Source organism: Gossypium hirsutum, chromosome A09 (assembly GCF_007990345.1).
Source record: "Gossypium hirsutum isolate 1008001.06 chromosome A09, Gossypium_hirsutum_v2.1, whole genome shotgun sequence".
NCBI lineage: Eukaryota > Viridiplantae > Streptophyta > Magnoliopsida > Malvales > Malvaceae > Gossypium > Gossypium hirsutum.
In genome coordinates this window covers 65,000,828-65,014,724 of record NC_053432.1, presented here as the reverse complement: position 1 = coordinate 65,014,724, position 13,897 = coordinate 65,000,828, and the positions used below count along the sequence as shown (strand labels likewise).

General features: G+C 30.2%; 1 protein-coding gene and 1 non-coding gene across 3 annotated transcripts; one reads left to right on the top strand and one right to left on the bottom strand.

The window, feature by feature from the left end:
* Positions 1-4,834: 4,834 nt before the first annotated feature.
* TRNAL-AAG (transfer RNA leucine (anticodon AAG)) lies at positions 4,835-4,915 on the bottom strand. The gene has a single exon. It is a non-coding gene; the product is annotated as a tRNA-Leu (tRNA).
* Positions 4,916-9,867: 4,952 nt separating this feature from the next.
* LOC107912787 (putative phytosulfokines 6) lies at positions 9,868-10,802 on the top strand. 2 transcript variants are annotated; one of them, XM_016841115.2, is made up of 3 exons: positions 9,868-10,220; positions 10,328-10,386; positions 10,491-10,802. In XM_016841115.2, the coding sequence occupies exons 1-3, from the start codon at positions 10,019-10,021 to the stop codon at positions 10,596-10,598; spliced, it is 369 nt and encodes a 122-aa protein (XP_016696604.2). In that variant the 5' UTR covers positions 9,868-10,018; the 3' UTR covers positions 10,599-10,802. The 2 variants fall into 2 exon arrangements, with proteins under 2 accessions (XP_016696604.2, XP_016696603.2); XM_016841114.2 differs by having other exon boundaries at positions 10,488-10,802.
* Positions 10,803-13,897: the final 3,095 nt, after the last annotated feature.

Here is a 13,897-nt window from a genome sequence, read left to right as displayed (position 1 = left end):
GTGAGCTCATTGTTATTGTATGTTTGCAAATTTGTTCTTTTTATTTTTACATCTATACAATTTTCACTCATTAGTAGGATACATTATTCGTGTATGTTGTTCCATGTTTATAATTTCGCTTCCTATTCACAAGTGTAGCATTGTAATTTTCAACTTATTGTTCTAAGATTAATTATTTCATTTTATTTCAAGTCAAACTAATGCGTTTTGAGCTGGCTTTACAATTGTTTATTTGAAAATTTCCTAAAAAAAAGGCAATGTTTGATGTTTGGAAATTTAGGAAATCGTGCCCTAAAGTACTGGGTTTCGATTCTCCGTTTGTCCAAAATAATCAAATATTCCTTTAAAATTTCGTCCGTATTTTCTAATTTTTAAAACAAGGCAATGTTCTATGTTTGGAATCCGAGAAATCGTGCCCTAATATGCTGGGTTTCAGTTTTTTCGTTGGACCAAATAGTCGAATATCCTTTTTTAATTTTCAAATATATGAGCTTTTGGAGATCGAAAAATTGATCGAGAATTGATTGTGGTTTCGAGGGTTTAAAGGGTTGTGTCCTAACGTGCTGGATATGATACTGTATTCCTTCGAAACAAGAGAATTTTAACATCCAATTTGAGTCATTCAAATGTTTTAAAAGGAACCATATTTCAAAATATTTTTTAAATCTTAGACATAAGGACAGTACTTAGTCAATTTGGTACCAATTTTGGGCGTATTGAGGGTGCTAACCCTTCCTTGTACATAACCGGCTCCCGAACCCATTTTCTCAAATTTTCGTAGGCCAAAATTGATTTAAATAGAATAAAATATTTTATTAGGTGATCTAATCACACCTAAGCAAAAAAAGATTGGTGGCGACTCCATACTTCGTTTTAAGGTCGATCCCTACTTTTTTCAGAAAAAAAAAAAGATTTCGACTATAATTTTCTCTAATTCATTCTTTTGTATTGTCGGATACTTGTAAGGTTGTATTTTAACGATTTGACCTTCATCAATAAGAGGAACCTTGTGGTCATGTTGTCTAGCCGGCGGTAGTCCTTGTGGCACTTCAAATATCATAGCATATTTATTTAACAACTCATCAAGACCAGGTTGTATTTGCTCATATCGTACAGGCAGTGTACTATCATCTTGTTTATGATGTTGAAGAACCATGACACTATAAGAACCTTTAATTGATAAAGGAACCTACGAAGCTGTCATTTTTTACATAAAAATTACCTCACCAGATGTCAATTCTTGCCATTTAATCTTTTGCCCCTATTGCAGAAATTGAATTGTCAATGATTCGAAATCTCACACAATAGGCCACAAGGTCACAACCCATTGTACACCAAGTAACGTATCACACCCTTGAAGAGGTATCACAAAGAAATCAGTTGTAAACGCAATATCCTGAACCGACCAATCCAAATCCCTACAAATTTCGGATGATTTCAACAATCTACTATTAGTAACCGTAACAGTAATTCGCTTCATTTTGTGCACACTACAGCTTAGTTGTTTAATCAAGTACTTAACTACAAACTTGTGAGTACCACAAAAATATTCACCTTCTGGTTTTTAGATACCCTCGCACTTAAATGGTTTGGTATCCCTTAGTTCCAATCGTAACATGCAAGAAAATAATGGGTGACTCTGCAAGCTTTTTAGTAGTTGATTCCAATTCCTCCATGCTTTCTAAACAATCTAAGAACTCTTTCCCATCACCATCATGATCAGGCTCAATCAATATTTGGTACAGTCGAGACTTCATACACTTACGACCCATTGTTCAGTTCTCCTTTCATCGATCCCTTTCTTATTTACTTGGGTTCTTAGTGCTAGTAGTGGTCTTAGCCGAGTTGGTAATAGTTGAAGACGATGTAGTTTGGTTAATATTGGAAGTTGATGGTCTAGTAGAATGTGTGGGATTAGGTACTTGATTTAAGACATTGAAAATCAGAATCAGCCCACTTCCCAGAATCAATCTTAAAGAGCATTATGCCTACAAATAATGGGCTTAAATCACCAGTTATCTCCTAAATTTTCAAGCTTTTTGGCTTTATTTCTTTTTCATGAATTCACAAATAGTTGTATTTCTCAACCTTAGAATTGTTGAAAATAGAAGGGATTTTATCTAAAATCTCAGCGAATTGGAAAAGGTAATATTAGCAGAAAAGGGTTTATATTTTTCTATTGGTTTTGAACTTTCATTTATTTATTTATTTATTTTAAGATAAGGAGTAAGAGTAAGAGTAAAAGTCAAATGAAAACATTAAGATAAGTAATTTGTTGCAACACCTATAATTCAATCAATTTTAAGTATTAATGCGGAGATGTTGAAGGAAGCAGGGTTTGTTACTAGGAGGGGAATTATTTATTCTTCCTACTAATGATGAAATTATCACTTTAGGGTTTTTTCTTTAAAAAGAAGAAGCTAATCAGTATTAATGGTATTGAGTGAAAAAATTTCAAGTTAGTTGAGTTGATGTGTCCTATTTTATCATCCTAATTCGATTTGAATTTTTTTTTGAATCAAGTCGAGTGAAATTGTTCGAGTTAAATTAAAAAATTAAACATGCCAAATCAAAATCTTGTTACAGTATAACTAATTCCATGTTAAAGCACATAAATTTGAAAACTCTTTTAAAGAAAAATACTTTAGTATGATAAACTTGAATCATTAATTAACTTATTTAGGTACCAAATTATTCTAGAAAATTTTTATTTTATTTTTACTTTTTTTTATATATTTCTAGAATTTTTATAATTTTTGTTGAGAAAGTGACCAATTTGCTCATTTTAAATTTTGACATCAATCTATTATTTGAATTGTAAAATTCAACTTGATTCGAACTCAAAACTCGAATTACTTATTCAAGTTGACTCAAATAATTTGAATAACTTGATTCAATTAACTCGAAATTCAAATTTTTTTTTGATTTTTTCGAAACAAATCAAGATTTGCTCACCCCTAACAATTGGTCCCCATATTTTTTCGTTTTGAGCAATTTAATTTTTTTTCTTTTATGTTCTTTTAACTTTCCTTTTTTTTTCATTATCTTCTGCTTCTCACTCTATTTTCCTCACTTCTTCATCTCTTTTAACATAGTTTTCTTTTTTCTTTTTTTTATATTTTCCATTTGTTAAAACATTTTTATATTTATGAAAAAAAAATGTGAAAGTTGGAACCAAAATAAAAATTGCTTCGCATATTCTCACCTCACAATTACAAACCCTCATAATCAATCATCATTTTAACGAACCAATTTGGATCTCTTAATGACCTAGTCCACAAGCTCGCCTCACTCGAAGACCTCACCAGTCGTGACATATGGCAGTCCACCCTCAACAACGTTTTCTGAGCCCGTTTCCTTAACCTCTTAATCACCCCCATGACCACCTTATCTATCTTACCAACAACATTCTCACCCTCTCGAAACTATGTTGTTTCATGGATTTTTCAAATGAGCTCTACACTCTCATTGACTAAAATGGTCACCATGCGAAACTTATCCTCAACTTTACTGAAACCAGTTTGATTCCATGCCCCCTTTCTTTCTTCGGTTCATCCATGCTCAACTTCCAATCAAGCTTCCTTAGAAATATCCAAGAAGTTTTAGATTAATTTTATTATTTGCTTAATTTTATTCGTTAGAAAATAAAAGAAAAAGAAATGAATAATCTACACGATTCCGTGAAAGTTTAGAAATAGAAAAAAAATTGTTTTGAATATAAAGAATTCAATTTATATTTAGATTTGATTAATGATATGGTTTTTTATATTGATTAGTTAGATCCAATTTTAGTTTCAAAATTAAGTTATATTCAAATCGAGATTTGATTAAGAATGATTGATATTCAGTTTTGAGTGAAATTCAATTTAAGAATCATGTGAAAGAAACAAGGGCTTGGTGGACTATTTTGGTAGTTCACCCTTTAATTTTTGCCTCTTTTAGCCCTTAAACTCACCCTAAAATGATGGAAAAGTTAACACTTGACATGGCATATACTTGGTCACAGTAGTAATTAATTAATTTTTTTAAAATTAAAAACATTAATTTTTTATTTTTAATTTTTTTAAAATTAATTAATTGTTGATATGGCATCCACATGTAATGCCACATCAGTAAAGTTAACAAATGTTTAACTTTTCTCTCCATTTTAAGATGATGAAATTAAATTAATATGTTTTTTTATTTTAGTAAAAGATTGTATTAAATGAAAAAAAGTTGATATATTTAAGTTGAAAAAGGTTAAAAATATATATTTTTAACTTTAATAAGATAATATATTGAAGATTGAAATCTCTTTTATCAAATAGTGAGATTTTGTTTAAATTATTCCTAAGCCAAAAAAACACGCAGTCAAAAAATTCAACTTTGATATTTCGACTGAAGAAGAAGAAAAAAAACTCCAACGGTAATATTTGGTATTTCCTGTTGAAAGAAAAAGGCTTAATTCTATATCCAGTCCTTATATTCTTTGAACTTTTGGAATTTATATTCCTCTACTTTTATTTTGAGAAACTTAGTCTTAATTTGTTTGATTTAAAAATTAAAATGTTTTTTAATAACATATAAAATCAAACAAATAACACTAGTAAACAATCTATGTTAATTTTGAATATGTGATGTTTTATTATTTAAAGTTCTTATTTAAAAATTAAGTTCTAATTGATAGCACATTTAAATTTTAAAGAGACTAAATTCTTGAAACTGAAAAACTAGAGTGTTAAATTTTAAAAATTTAAGGAGTAAAGGGACTGAAGACGGAATTAGACCAGAGAAAAATATGATAAAAAAATCTAAAAAACACGGACTGAATGCAAAATTAAACTAAAAACAATTTTGTTGAGAGTGGGATTTGAACCCACGCCCTTTCGGACCAGAACCTTAATCTGGCGCCTTAGACCAACTCGGCCATCTCAACCTTGTTGAGCAAGATCCATAACTAAAATATATTTTTCTTAAATAAAATCTTTCTCTCTGACATATTCTTGTTTTCCCTCGGCTGTATTTTATTTAGTAAACAAAAAAGAAAGGAAAGAAAGATGGTGGACTTATAATTGTGTTTAACTTATTACACATACATAAAACTTTTAACTTATTAATTAATAACTAAATTTGTGTCTAAATTATCAATCCTAGTGTTTATTATATACTCACCTATTATGTCTATTGCATCCGGCTTCATTGAGTTCTAGGAAGGGTCAACGGTGGTTACCCCTCAGCATGGCGAAAGTATTGTTCATTTATGTACTTGTTAATACTGTGTGTATGCATGTGTTATGATCCTATGAACCTCTACCAAGCAACAAAAAATTGCTAAGAGCAATTTGGATTTGACAACTTGCTATATTAATGCATTATATATTAAACTTCTAGCCATCGTCTTTCTTTTGATATAATTTTTAAACTATTCATAACTCTTAAACTTATAAAAAAAATATTATATGTTCGAACCATAACTTAAAGTTCTTAGTGATGTAAAACTAAGTCAACAAGATTTAACTACCCTTAACTCTTAATTACAAGCTCAACCACTTAGTTTCCATAAACTCAAACATGTTTGAGACTTGTAGCTTGTAGCTACCATATTTTATAAGTTGACAGAGGAGCAGGGGGAAAGCAAGAAAGGGAAAGCAAGAAAGGAACCAGAAGGATGGAAGATGGTCGGAAAGAGGAACTATGTATTGAGCACCAAAAGTAAAAGGGGAGGGGGGTATTTTAGATTCGTGAGTTGTGACTAGTGTGCCCACTTTATCTTGAAGGAAATGTCGATGCATTGAAGTTAGGACTCGGAGGCATATTCCCCCAGCAGTTGCATTAAAATCACTTTCATAAAGCGTTTAAAAGCAAAAGCTAAACTTAGTGGAAATGTGGAGAAACCAATCTAACTCCATTATAGGTGAAGTTGGGCTAAGTTTAATTCAAATTTATTTATAATATTAGTAGCCTTCACATTTGTTTATATTCTCTCGACCATTAAATAGGAGAATAAAGGAGATTTAGCATGCCCGAACTCATAACGTCATCCTACACTGACAATAATATTAATATCAACCGAATTAAGATTCAATCGGCTATTTTTCAAATTTAATATTTATTTAAAAACTCTCACATAGACAGAGAATTCATTTATTTTGTCTTTGCATATCCCCCTTTGTATATATAGTCTCTCAACCCACAATAATATTAAGACCGACGGTAAAAATTAAGAAAGATCCTGAGACCTCCAATAGGACCATATATGTTGCGAATGAATTAGTAATATAAAGTTGTAAGTTTGTGTAACTTTGGCAGCTTTTGCTTTTGAAAAAAAGAGCACTTCTTGGGGAAGAGATAGGAATAAAGGGTTAAATTGCCTTGAAGTGGAATCAAATCAGGAAATGAAGCTGCCAATGCCATGCATGCAATTGCAAATGCAAACAAAGAAAGGTGCAGCATGCAGGTGTGGTGTGGAAGGCTTTTGAGTTTTATTCATGCCATTTACACCAGCAAGATGTTTCAAAGAGACACGGAAGTTCCAAAGGCCAAAGGAATCCAGCAGAGGTAAGCCTGGCCACTGATTACTGCTGCTGAGTCAACGTGATACTCTTGTTTCTACCATACAATCACGTCAAATTTTGGGGTTTTGCCCTACTACTATAATTAAATTACAGGTTTAATCATTATACTTTAATTTAGCATAATTTGATCCATTTATTTTTATAATGTCATTGATTAATTCAAATAGTTAACATCGTTAACTATTTTTGTCAAAATAGTGACTTGGATTTTTGTTTAAAACACATTCTAAGGTCAAAATTATGCATGTCAACACGATGAGTATAAAATGTTTTTAAGAAAAAAAAAATACTTACATTAACATTTTAATTGGAACTATAAAAATTAGCTTATCACATTATAAAAGCAGAGGGATGAATGTCAAATTCTCTTAGTGTAATGATAAATGACTTGTGTTTGTTTAAATTATTTTTGACACTGGGTATCGAGTTCAAAATTTTGGACAATTATACCCCTAACAAAACATAAGGTTAAAGTGTAAATTTGCCACTAGGTGAATATTGAAATTGTTGTATTATATTTTAATAGATGTTTTCCATGACACTTTAAAGTATAGATAAATTTATCACTAAATTTTTATGTGATTGAAATTTGTCACTAAACTTTAAATTGTATTAAATTTTTTTCATCAACTTTGATTTTTTAAAATAAAAACATTACTGCCCAATATTGATTTTTGATTATTTGAAAATAAAATTTAACAAAAAAATCTTTTAAATAATTTATTTTAATAGTTAACAATGAATTGACTTATAAAATATTAAAATTAGTATAGCTTAGAACTTTTGTTTAATGAAAGAAAGACTTGAAAAACAAACATATATATAAAATAAAAAACTTAAAGTTTATTTTTTTATAAAGTAATGGTTTTATTAATTTTTAATATTATATTATTTAATTAATTTTGTTAACTATTAAAATAAAAATTAAAATAATTTTTAATTAAATATTTTCTCCAAATTATTTTAAATTAAATTTGAATAGAAAAATTCATTAAAAAAACCATATTTTAGTAACAAAATTCAATCAAAACAAAAGTTAAGTGACAAAATCTAATATAGTGTTAAAATATAGTGGTAAAATTAAGTAGTTCAAAAAGTAGAATAACAAATACCAATCAAAATAAAATATAATAGTAAATTTCAAATTTTAACTAAAGTATAATGACAAATTTTACACATTAACCCAAAAATTAGAGGAAAAAATTATGATAAATATAAATATAAAGACTAAATCTTAAATTTGATGATAATAGAGGGATGAAAATAAAAAACTTGACCATACAATAATTATGCGTGGGGCAACTATGTATTTATTAAATGAATATTTTTATTGAATAATAAAATTGGTATGAGGACAACTTGCTGGTAAAAAGAGCCAAATTTGGTGTGGAAAAATGCCAAATTTATTGGTGAAGTTCCCAATGCATGGTCAGATTTAAGGTTCCATTAGGGGCCCTTCGGGTGGGGGTAATTCAAGGTTAAATTGATATAGTATGCAAGAGTTCTTCTATTTTTGAATAAAAACATTGGGTAAAAAGATGACATCTTTCCAACAATCAACTCCACCCACCTTCAATCTATTCCATGTAGGATTAAGTTTTGAAGTCATAAGAAGTGAATTTATTCTTCTTTGTTGTTGGGCTAAGATTAGATTTTATCATTCGCCTGATGCAAACACAATCAAGATTCGAATACATAAAAAATATTTTAAAGACCATAAAAACAGAGAAAATGCTGGCCCTCCATTTGTTAGGTTATTTCCCAGTGCAAGAGGGCATTAATGTATGTTTTAGAATTTTTTTTAAAATATTTTACTAAATCAAAATGTTAGACATAATTGTACAAAATTTGTAATTTAATGTAGGTAAACATATAAGCAACGTACATTATTTGACATCTAATATCAACCAAAATTTGGTGTTAAAAATCTTCTGTGGCTGCGCTGGACTTTGTTGACACTCAAGCTACTCATATTCATTCAAGGTACAACCTGCATTAACAGTGCCAAATTTTTATTTTATCAAAATTAATGAGTTCCCTATATACCACAAAATAATATATTGACCTAATTATATAGAAAAATCCTACTGAAGCATGTGATACATGTACGTACTGTAGAGTCAAATGTTCAAACTTTAGTTGGTCAATTTGTTTATGGTTTTTCCAAAATTTTGCTTTGAACAGCAAGGATTGAAGTTAAGAGTCTTAATAGTTTCACTGATAAAAAGAAGAATAATATCTCATGGTAGTGATTCTTAACAGGAAAATACAAGCACACATTCTGATTCCAAGGAGACGATCCAACTTATTTATTAATGACGAATTTTAATATGATTTACTTATAGAATCCGATACCTTCAATGGTCTTTTTTTTTTTTTAAGGCTTTTAATTCTTCCTGCAAAGTAACGAACAATTCAAATCTTCCAAAAGAGAAGCATAATCACCATTTTTTTAATTCGGACATAAAAAACACCATCAAGAGACGACAAAACTCAAAAGCACTATCTCATCTGACATACTCTAAAAAAATGAAGTGGCTCCCTCCCCACCCCACCATTGTTATAGTGAAACAGCAACCACCGTTTTCCAAAAATAAAAAATAAATAAAAGATTGCACCATCTTTTTCCATGCATGAATAAACAAATCCCCACGGCATTACTAACCATGATAGAAATTACTTATTAATCAATTGTGGCCGACAGCATAAAAAAATTTGATTTCATATCCTTGCCTGGCATCTAGGAAAAGTATCATTTTCAAAGTTGCCAAAACTTATCAATTTAGAAAGATACGATTGGTATTGTTGATGGGGTGACAATGCTAAGTTCATATTTGTGTTTAAATTATCAATATTTTTTTATAATTATGATAGGATTTAAATTCGTATTATATAAATTTGGTTGGGGTTGCCGTTAGTGCAGGTTGCTGACGCGGGGTTGCAATTAAGAGTGGGGGTCTTTGTAGTGTGTATTTTGGAATGCTTTTCTCATGCTCCATGTTTTCTTTACTGACCCAACATTAATTAATAAAAGATTAGTTTAGCATTTTGTATGACGGTGTTTTCGTAAGTGCAATCAATAGACACTTGTCAAAACATGGTGATGTGTTAAAACTTAAAACATGTGATGATGGGCAACAGCTGTTAGCAATGTCCAAAAGGTTGACTTGTTAGACGCTGTCAAAACCACTATTACATTGATCTGTGAGAGTTCTTGGACTTTGCTTGGACCACCCTGGCAGACAGTGACTCAAGCTCTTTCTCTCCCCTCTTAATATTGCTGCTGTTGTCACACGTTTAAACAACTTAAATATTATTGTAATCCAAGATCATGGTTTTTACTTTTTAGCCATTAGCCCCACATCTTGAGTAAATAATTATTGTTTGTGGGGGGTTATGGCCTATGTGAAACAGCCTTCATGTGATTAACTTCCGGTGCTAAGCTTTTCTTCGCACGTATTTATATGCAACATATCCCCACTTCCATTTCCACCATTCCAATTCCCAACACACACACACTCTCTCTCTCTCTCTCTCTCGCTTACTTGAAGGGCAGTGTGGCTAAAACCATGAAGCAAAGCTTTATTTCTGGTGTTCTTCTTCTCTTCTTCCTGTTTCTTATTTCCTCTTCCCATTTATCTGCTCGTTCCCTAGCAAACAAACAAGGTAAGTGCCTGCCTGTGAGCACCCCATTTTTTTTATTCGGTTTTCGAGGAAATTCGAATTTGGATCCGAGATTTCCGCAGCAATGAACCTATCTTCTTCATCTGCAGGAAAAGAAGAGGTAGAGCTTACTCAAACAGCGGATATGGAAGACAATGAACTAATGAATGTAAGCTTCAAATCCTATCTCTTTTTCATCAGCCTTTCGTCTCACTATCTTTTAATATTTGGCTAAATATTTTGATGTTTTTGTTTTCCAATGCTTTGCAGCAGCTATTGGGGGTAGAAGCTTGTGATGCTGGAGATGATGAATGCTTGAAGAGAAGAATAATCTCAGAGGCTCACTTGGACTACATTTACACCCAGCATCATAAGCCTTGAGGACTATTCCTTGTATATATTCTTGTTAAGTTGTTCCATGTATAATTAAGTTGTCTGGGAACCTCCAGAATGGATTATGGTTAAGGTTAATGAATATGTATGTTAGTATAAACTTAATTATGATTATTAATGTAAGTGTTAAACCTAATTATGTAGCTAAATAGTTTTGTAATATGTGAGATTTGCCTCTGGGGTGTTATATTATTTTGACTTGATAAAACCAAGGTAAGATGTTGAAAAGCAAAGCCAAAAGTAGTTCCCCACCACCCAAAGTAGTTCCAAAGTTTTATGGAAAGACAGTTTCAAATCTAAGCTAGTTTGGTGACTATGGGATTCAAAGCAATTAAGTGGACAGTTGGGGAATTTATGCTCTTGCAAATTTAGTCACAGATTTCTACTGCATTAATTCACTTTCGGCTGTTCAAAGTTCCCAATCCTATGGCATACTAGGCTGAAGCTGCCGATTCTACAACTTATCTTAAATAACTCCTTTTGACCACTTCAGCCTACTGATCTGATAACTCTTAAATATCACTACTTCAAAGTGTATATTATGTTGTTGAAGGAAGAACAATAAATGGCAGCCTCTTCTTTCCCCATGCATGATGACCCAATTTCATAACCCAACGTTTATTAGGTAAAGTTGCAAGGAATTTCAGCAAGGGTTCTGGTTTAATCTTCTAAATGAAGAAATCAGTGCCGAGCTCTCGGTTCGATTTCAAGTTTAATTGGAATTTAATGTGACCAGAAGTTATCAGATCAGGAAAAAGAGTTGCATGACTGACCTTTTAGGGAATGAGATTAAGGGTAGCCATCCCATTTACATGTCCTTGCAGAAAGAATCAGAAGCTGATGTTTTCTCAGAAAGTTGAAATGTTTCCTCGAGTTCGAGTATGCTATACTTGCACAAACACAAGTTTAATCCATTTTAGGCAGAATTATTTAAAAAAAACAGCTCACATTGTTTTATTTCATTGGGAGGTGACAAATCATGAGGGGTCCAGTATTGACTGATTGATTGATAGAATATAATTCATGGACGGAAATATATATAAATATATATTGTTTTTGTAAGAATGGATGATTGAAGGGCACACCTGTCAAGTGAAACTTTAAGTAAGGCTGTCATTATCCACTCTGAATTAGTCACCAAGTCCTTACACTCCTTACCCACAGTATGATAAGTGGCTAGATTAGTTAATACAAAAGCCAGAAACAAAAACAATTTGTACGATTTTTATCGTAGGCTTCATATTAGGTAATTATTTTTTATTAAATTATAGAGTTAAGATTTAAAAGGTGGTTTTTTTATCAAAATAACTTAAATAATTTCATTAAGTATTAAAATGATCTACTTTTTTAATTAAACACGAAAATGACTCTAAATTTATAGTAAAAGTTGGTAGAGCCAAATTATATGGCGCCACCAACTTGTCACGTTAGCAGGGAGCATAAAAAAATTATTTTTTAATAGAGCTATATAGAATAGTGCCACCTATATAAATATAAGGGAAATATTGTAATTTCTAAAAAAAAACTTTAAAATAATTTTTTAATTTCAGATTGGGCCAATTTAAATGGCTCCACAAAAAATCTATGCTAACACCCTGCTTTTGGTTTTTTTTTTAAATTTGTTTTTTTTACTTTTTCTTTAATTTTTTTCTTTTTTTAAGTTTTATATTTTTTCTTATTTTATTTTGTTTATTTATTTTTTATTTTTAATTTTAAAAAAATTTTAAATGTAAAATTATATGTAAAATTTTTTTATAAAAATTTTATTTAAAAATTTTAATTTTTAAATATTATTAAAAAATATATTTAATATTTAAAAAATATTATTTAAAATTTATAAAAATTAATTTCAAAAATATATTTTTAAAATTTATAAGAAATAATTTCAAAAATATATATTTAAAATTTTAAAAAATAATTTAAAAATAATATTTAAAATTTTAAAAAATATATATTATAAAATATTTCAAATATACATTTCAAATTTTTTAAAATTAATAACAAAAAATAAATAAAATAAATAAACAAAATAAAATAAGAAAAAATATAAAACTTAAAAAAGAAAAAATTTAAAGAAAAAGACAAAAGTTAAAAAAAATAAAAAAATCAGAAGCAGCGTGTCAGGTCTGGTGGCGCCATTTAAATAGGCTCCACCAGAAAATGGAAAATTGTTTTGAAGTCCCCTATTTTTCTAGAAATTGTAGTATTTCCCTTATATTTATACAAGTGACGCCATTTTACATGGCTCTACCAAAAAATTAATTTTTTTATGCTCCCTACTGACGTGGCAAGTTGGTGGCGCCATATAATTTGGCTCTACCATCTTTTACTGTAGATTTAAGGTCATTTTCGTGTTTAATTAAAAAAGTGGGTCATTTTGATACTTAATTAAATTATTTGGGTTATTTTTATAAAAAAGCCTTTAAAAGGTAGGATATCCTTAAAAGATTTTATATTTTTTTATATATTCAAAATTTAATTTTGTTATATATCAGTAATAATCGGCCCGAGTCTAAAAAGGATTCAGGTCTCCAACCCATGACCCAGATAGGTCTCACCAAAAGATTGAATGCTAGGCGAACCACGAGAGGACATCAAAGCGAGCTCGTGAACCGAATTTGCCAGGCAAAGCCAGAGACCTAGCTCTCGAGGCAAGGCCGTAGATCTAAGTTGCAGGAACCTAGGGAAGGCCTCGATCTCAGCTCGCATACACCCAATGAGTTCACAAAAAGGACCGCGAGCTCCGCAGGCCATCCAAACACGTGTCCAGCAGGCACAAAGCCTGCCCAGAATGTCAGCCCCAAGAACAAAAAGGATCGCATACTCCATAAACACATATCCAGCAGACCTGGAGTTCGTAAAGAATGTCAATACTAGGTGTTGAAACTGTAACGACCCATATTTCACGGGCACCGGAAAAGTGAATTTAGGGCATCGTCTTAGGAAAACGAGTCCGTAAATATTTATTAAAAATATTTATGAAGTTAGTTATGGGTTGAATTAGATTTTGATTAGGTGAATTTAGTTTAATTAGAATTAATTATTAAAAAGGACTAAATTGAATGGAGCGTAAAAGATAAATTTTATAATAGAGAAAGAATAAAAGACTAAATTAGTAATTAAACCAAATTAGTGACATGTATAAGATAGAGAATAAATACATGTGTTTTTAAATTATTAGTACAAATGTATGTTATATATATATTTACTTATTTATTAAGTTAAAGATATTTATTTATTTATTTATTTATTTATTAATTATTATTATTATTATTATTATTATTATT

Excerpts from the sequence above, each read along its gene's own strand:
- LOC107912787 (XM_016841114.2), top strand. The coding sequence starts at position 10,019 with ATGCAACATATCCCCACTTCCATTTCCACCATTCCAATTCCCAACACA. Across the intron at positions 10,221-10,327 it reads TTCCCTAGCAAACAAACAAG|GAAAAGAAGAGGTAGAGCTT; the intron begins GTAAGTGCCTGC and ends CTTCATCTGCAG. Across the intron at positions 10,387-10,487 it reads AAGACAATGAACTAATGAAT|CAGCTATTGGGGGTAGAAGC; the intron begins GTAAGCTTCAAA and ends AATGCTTTGCAG.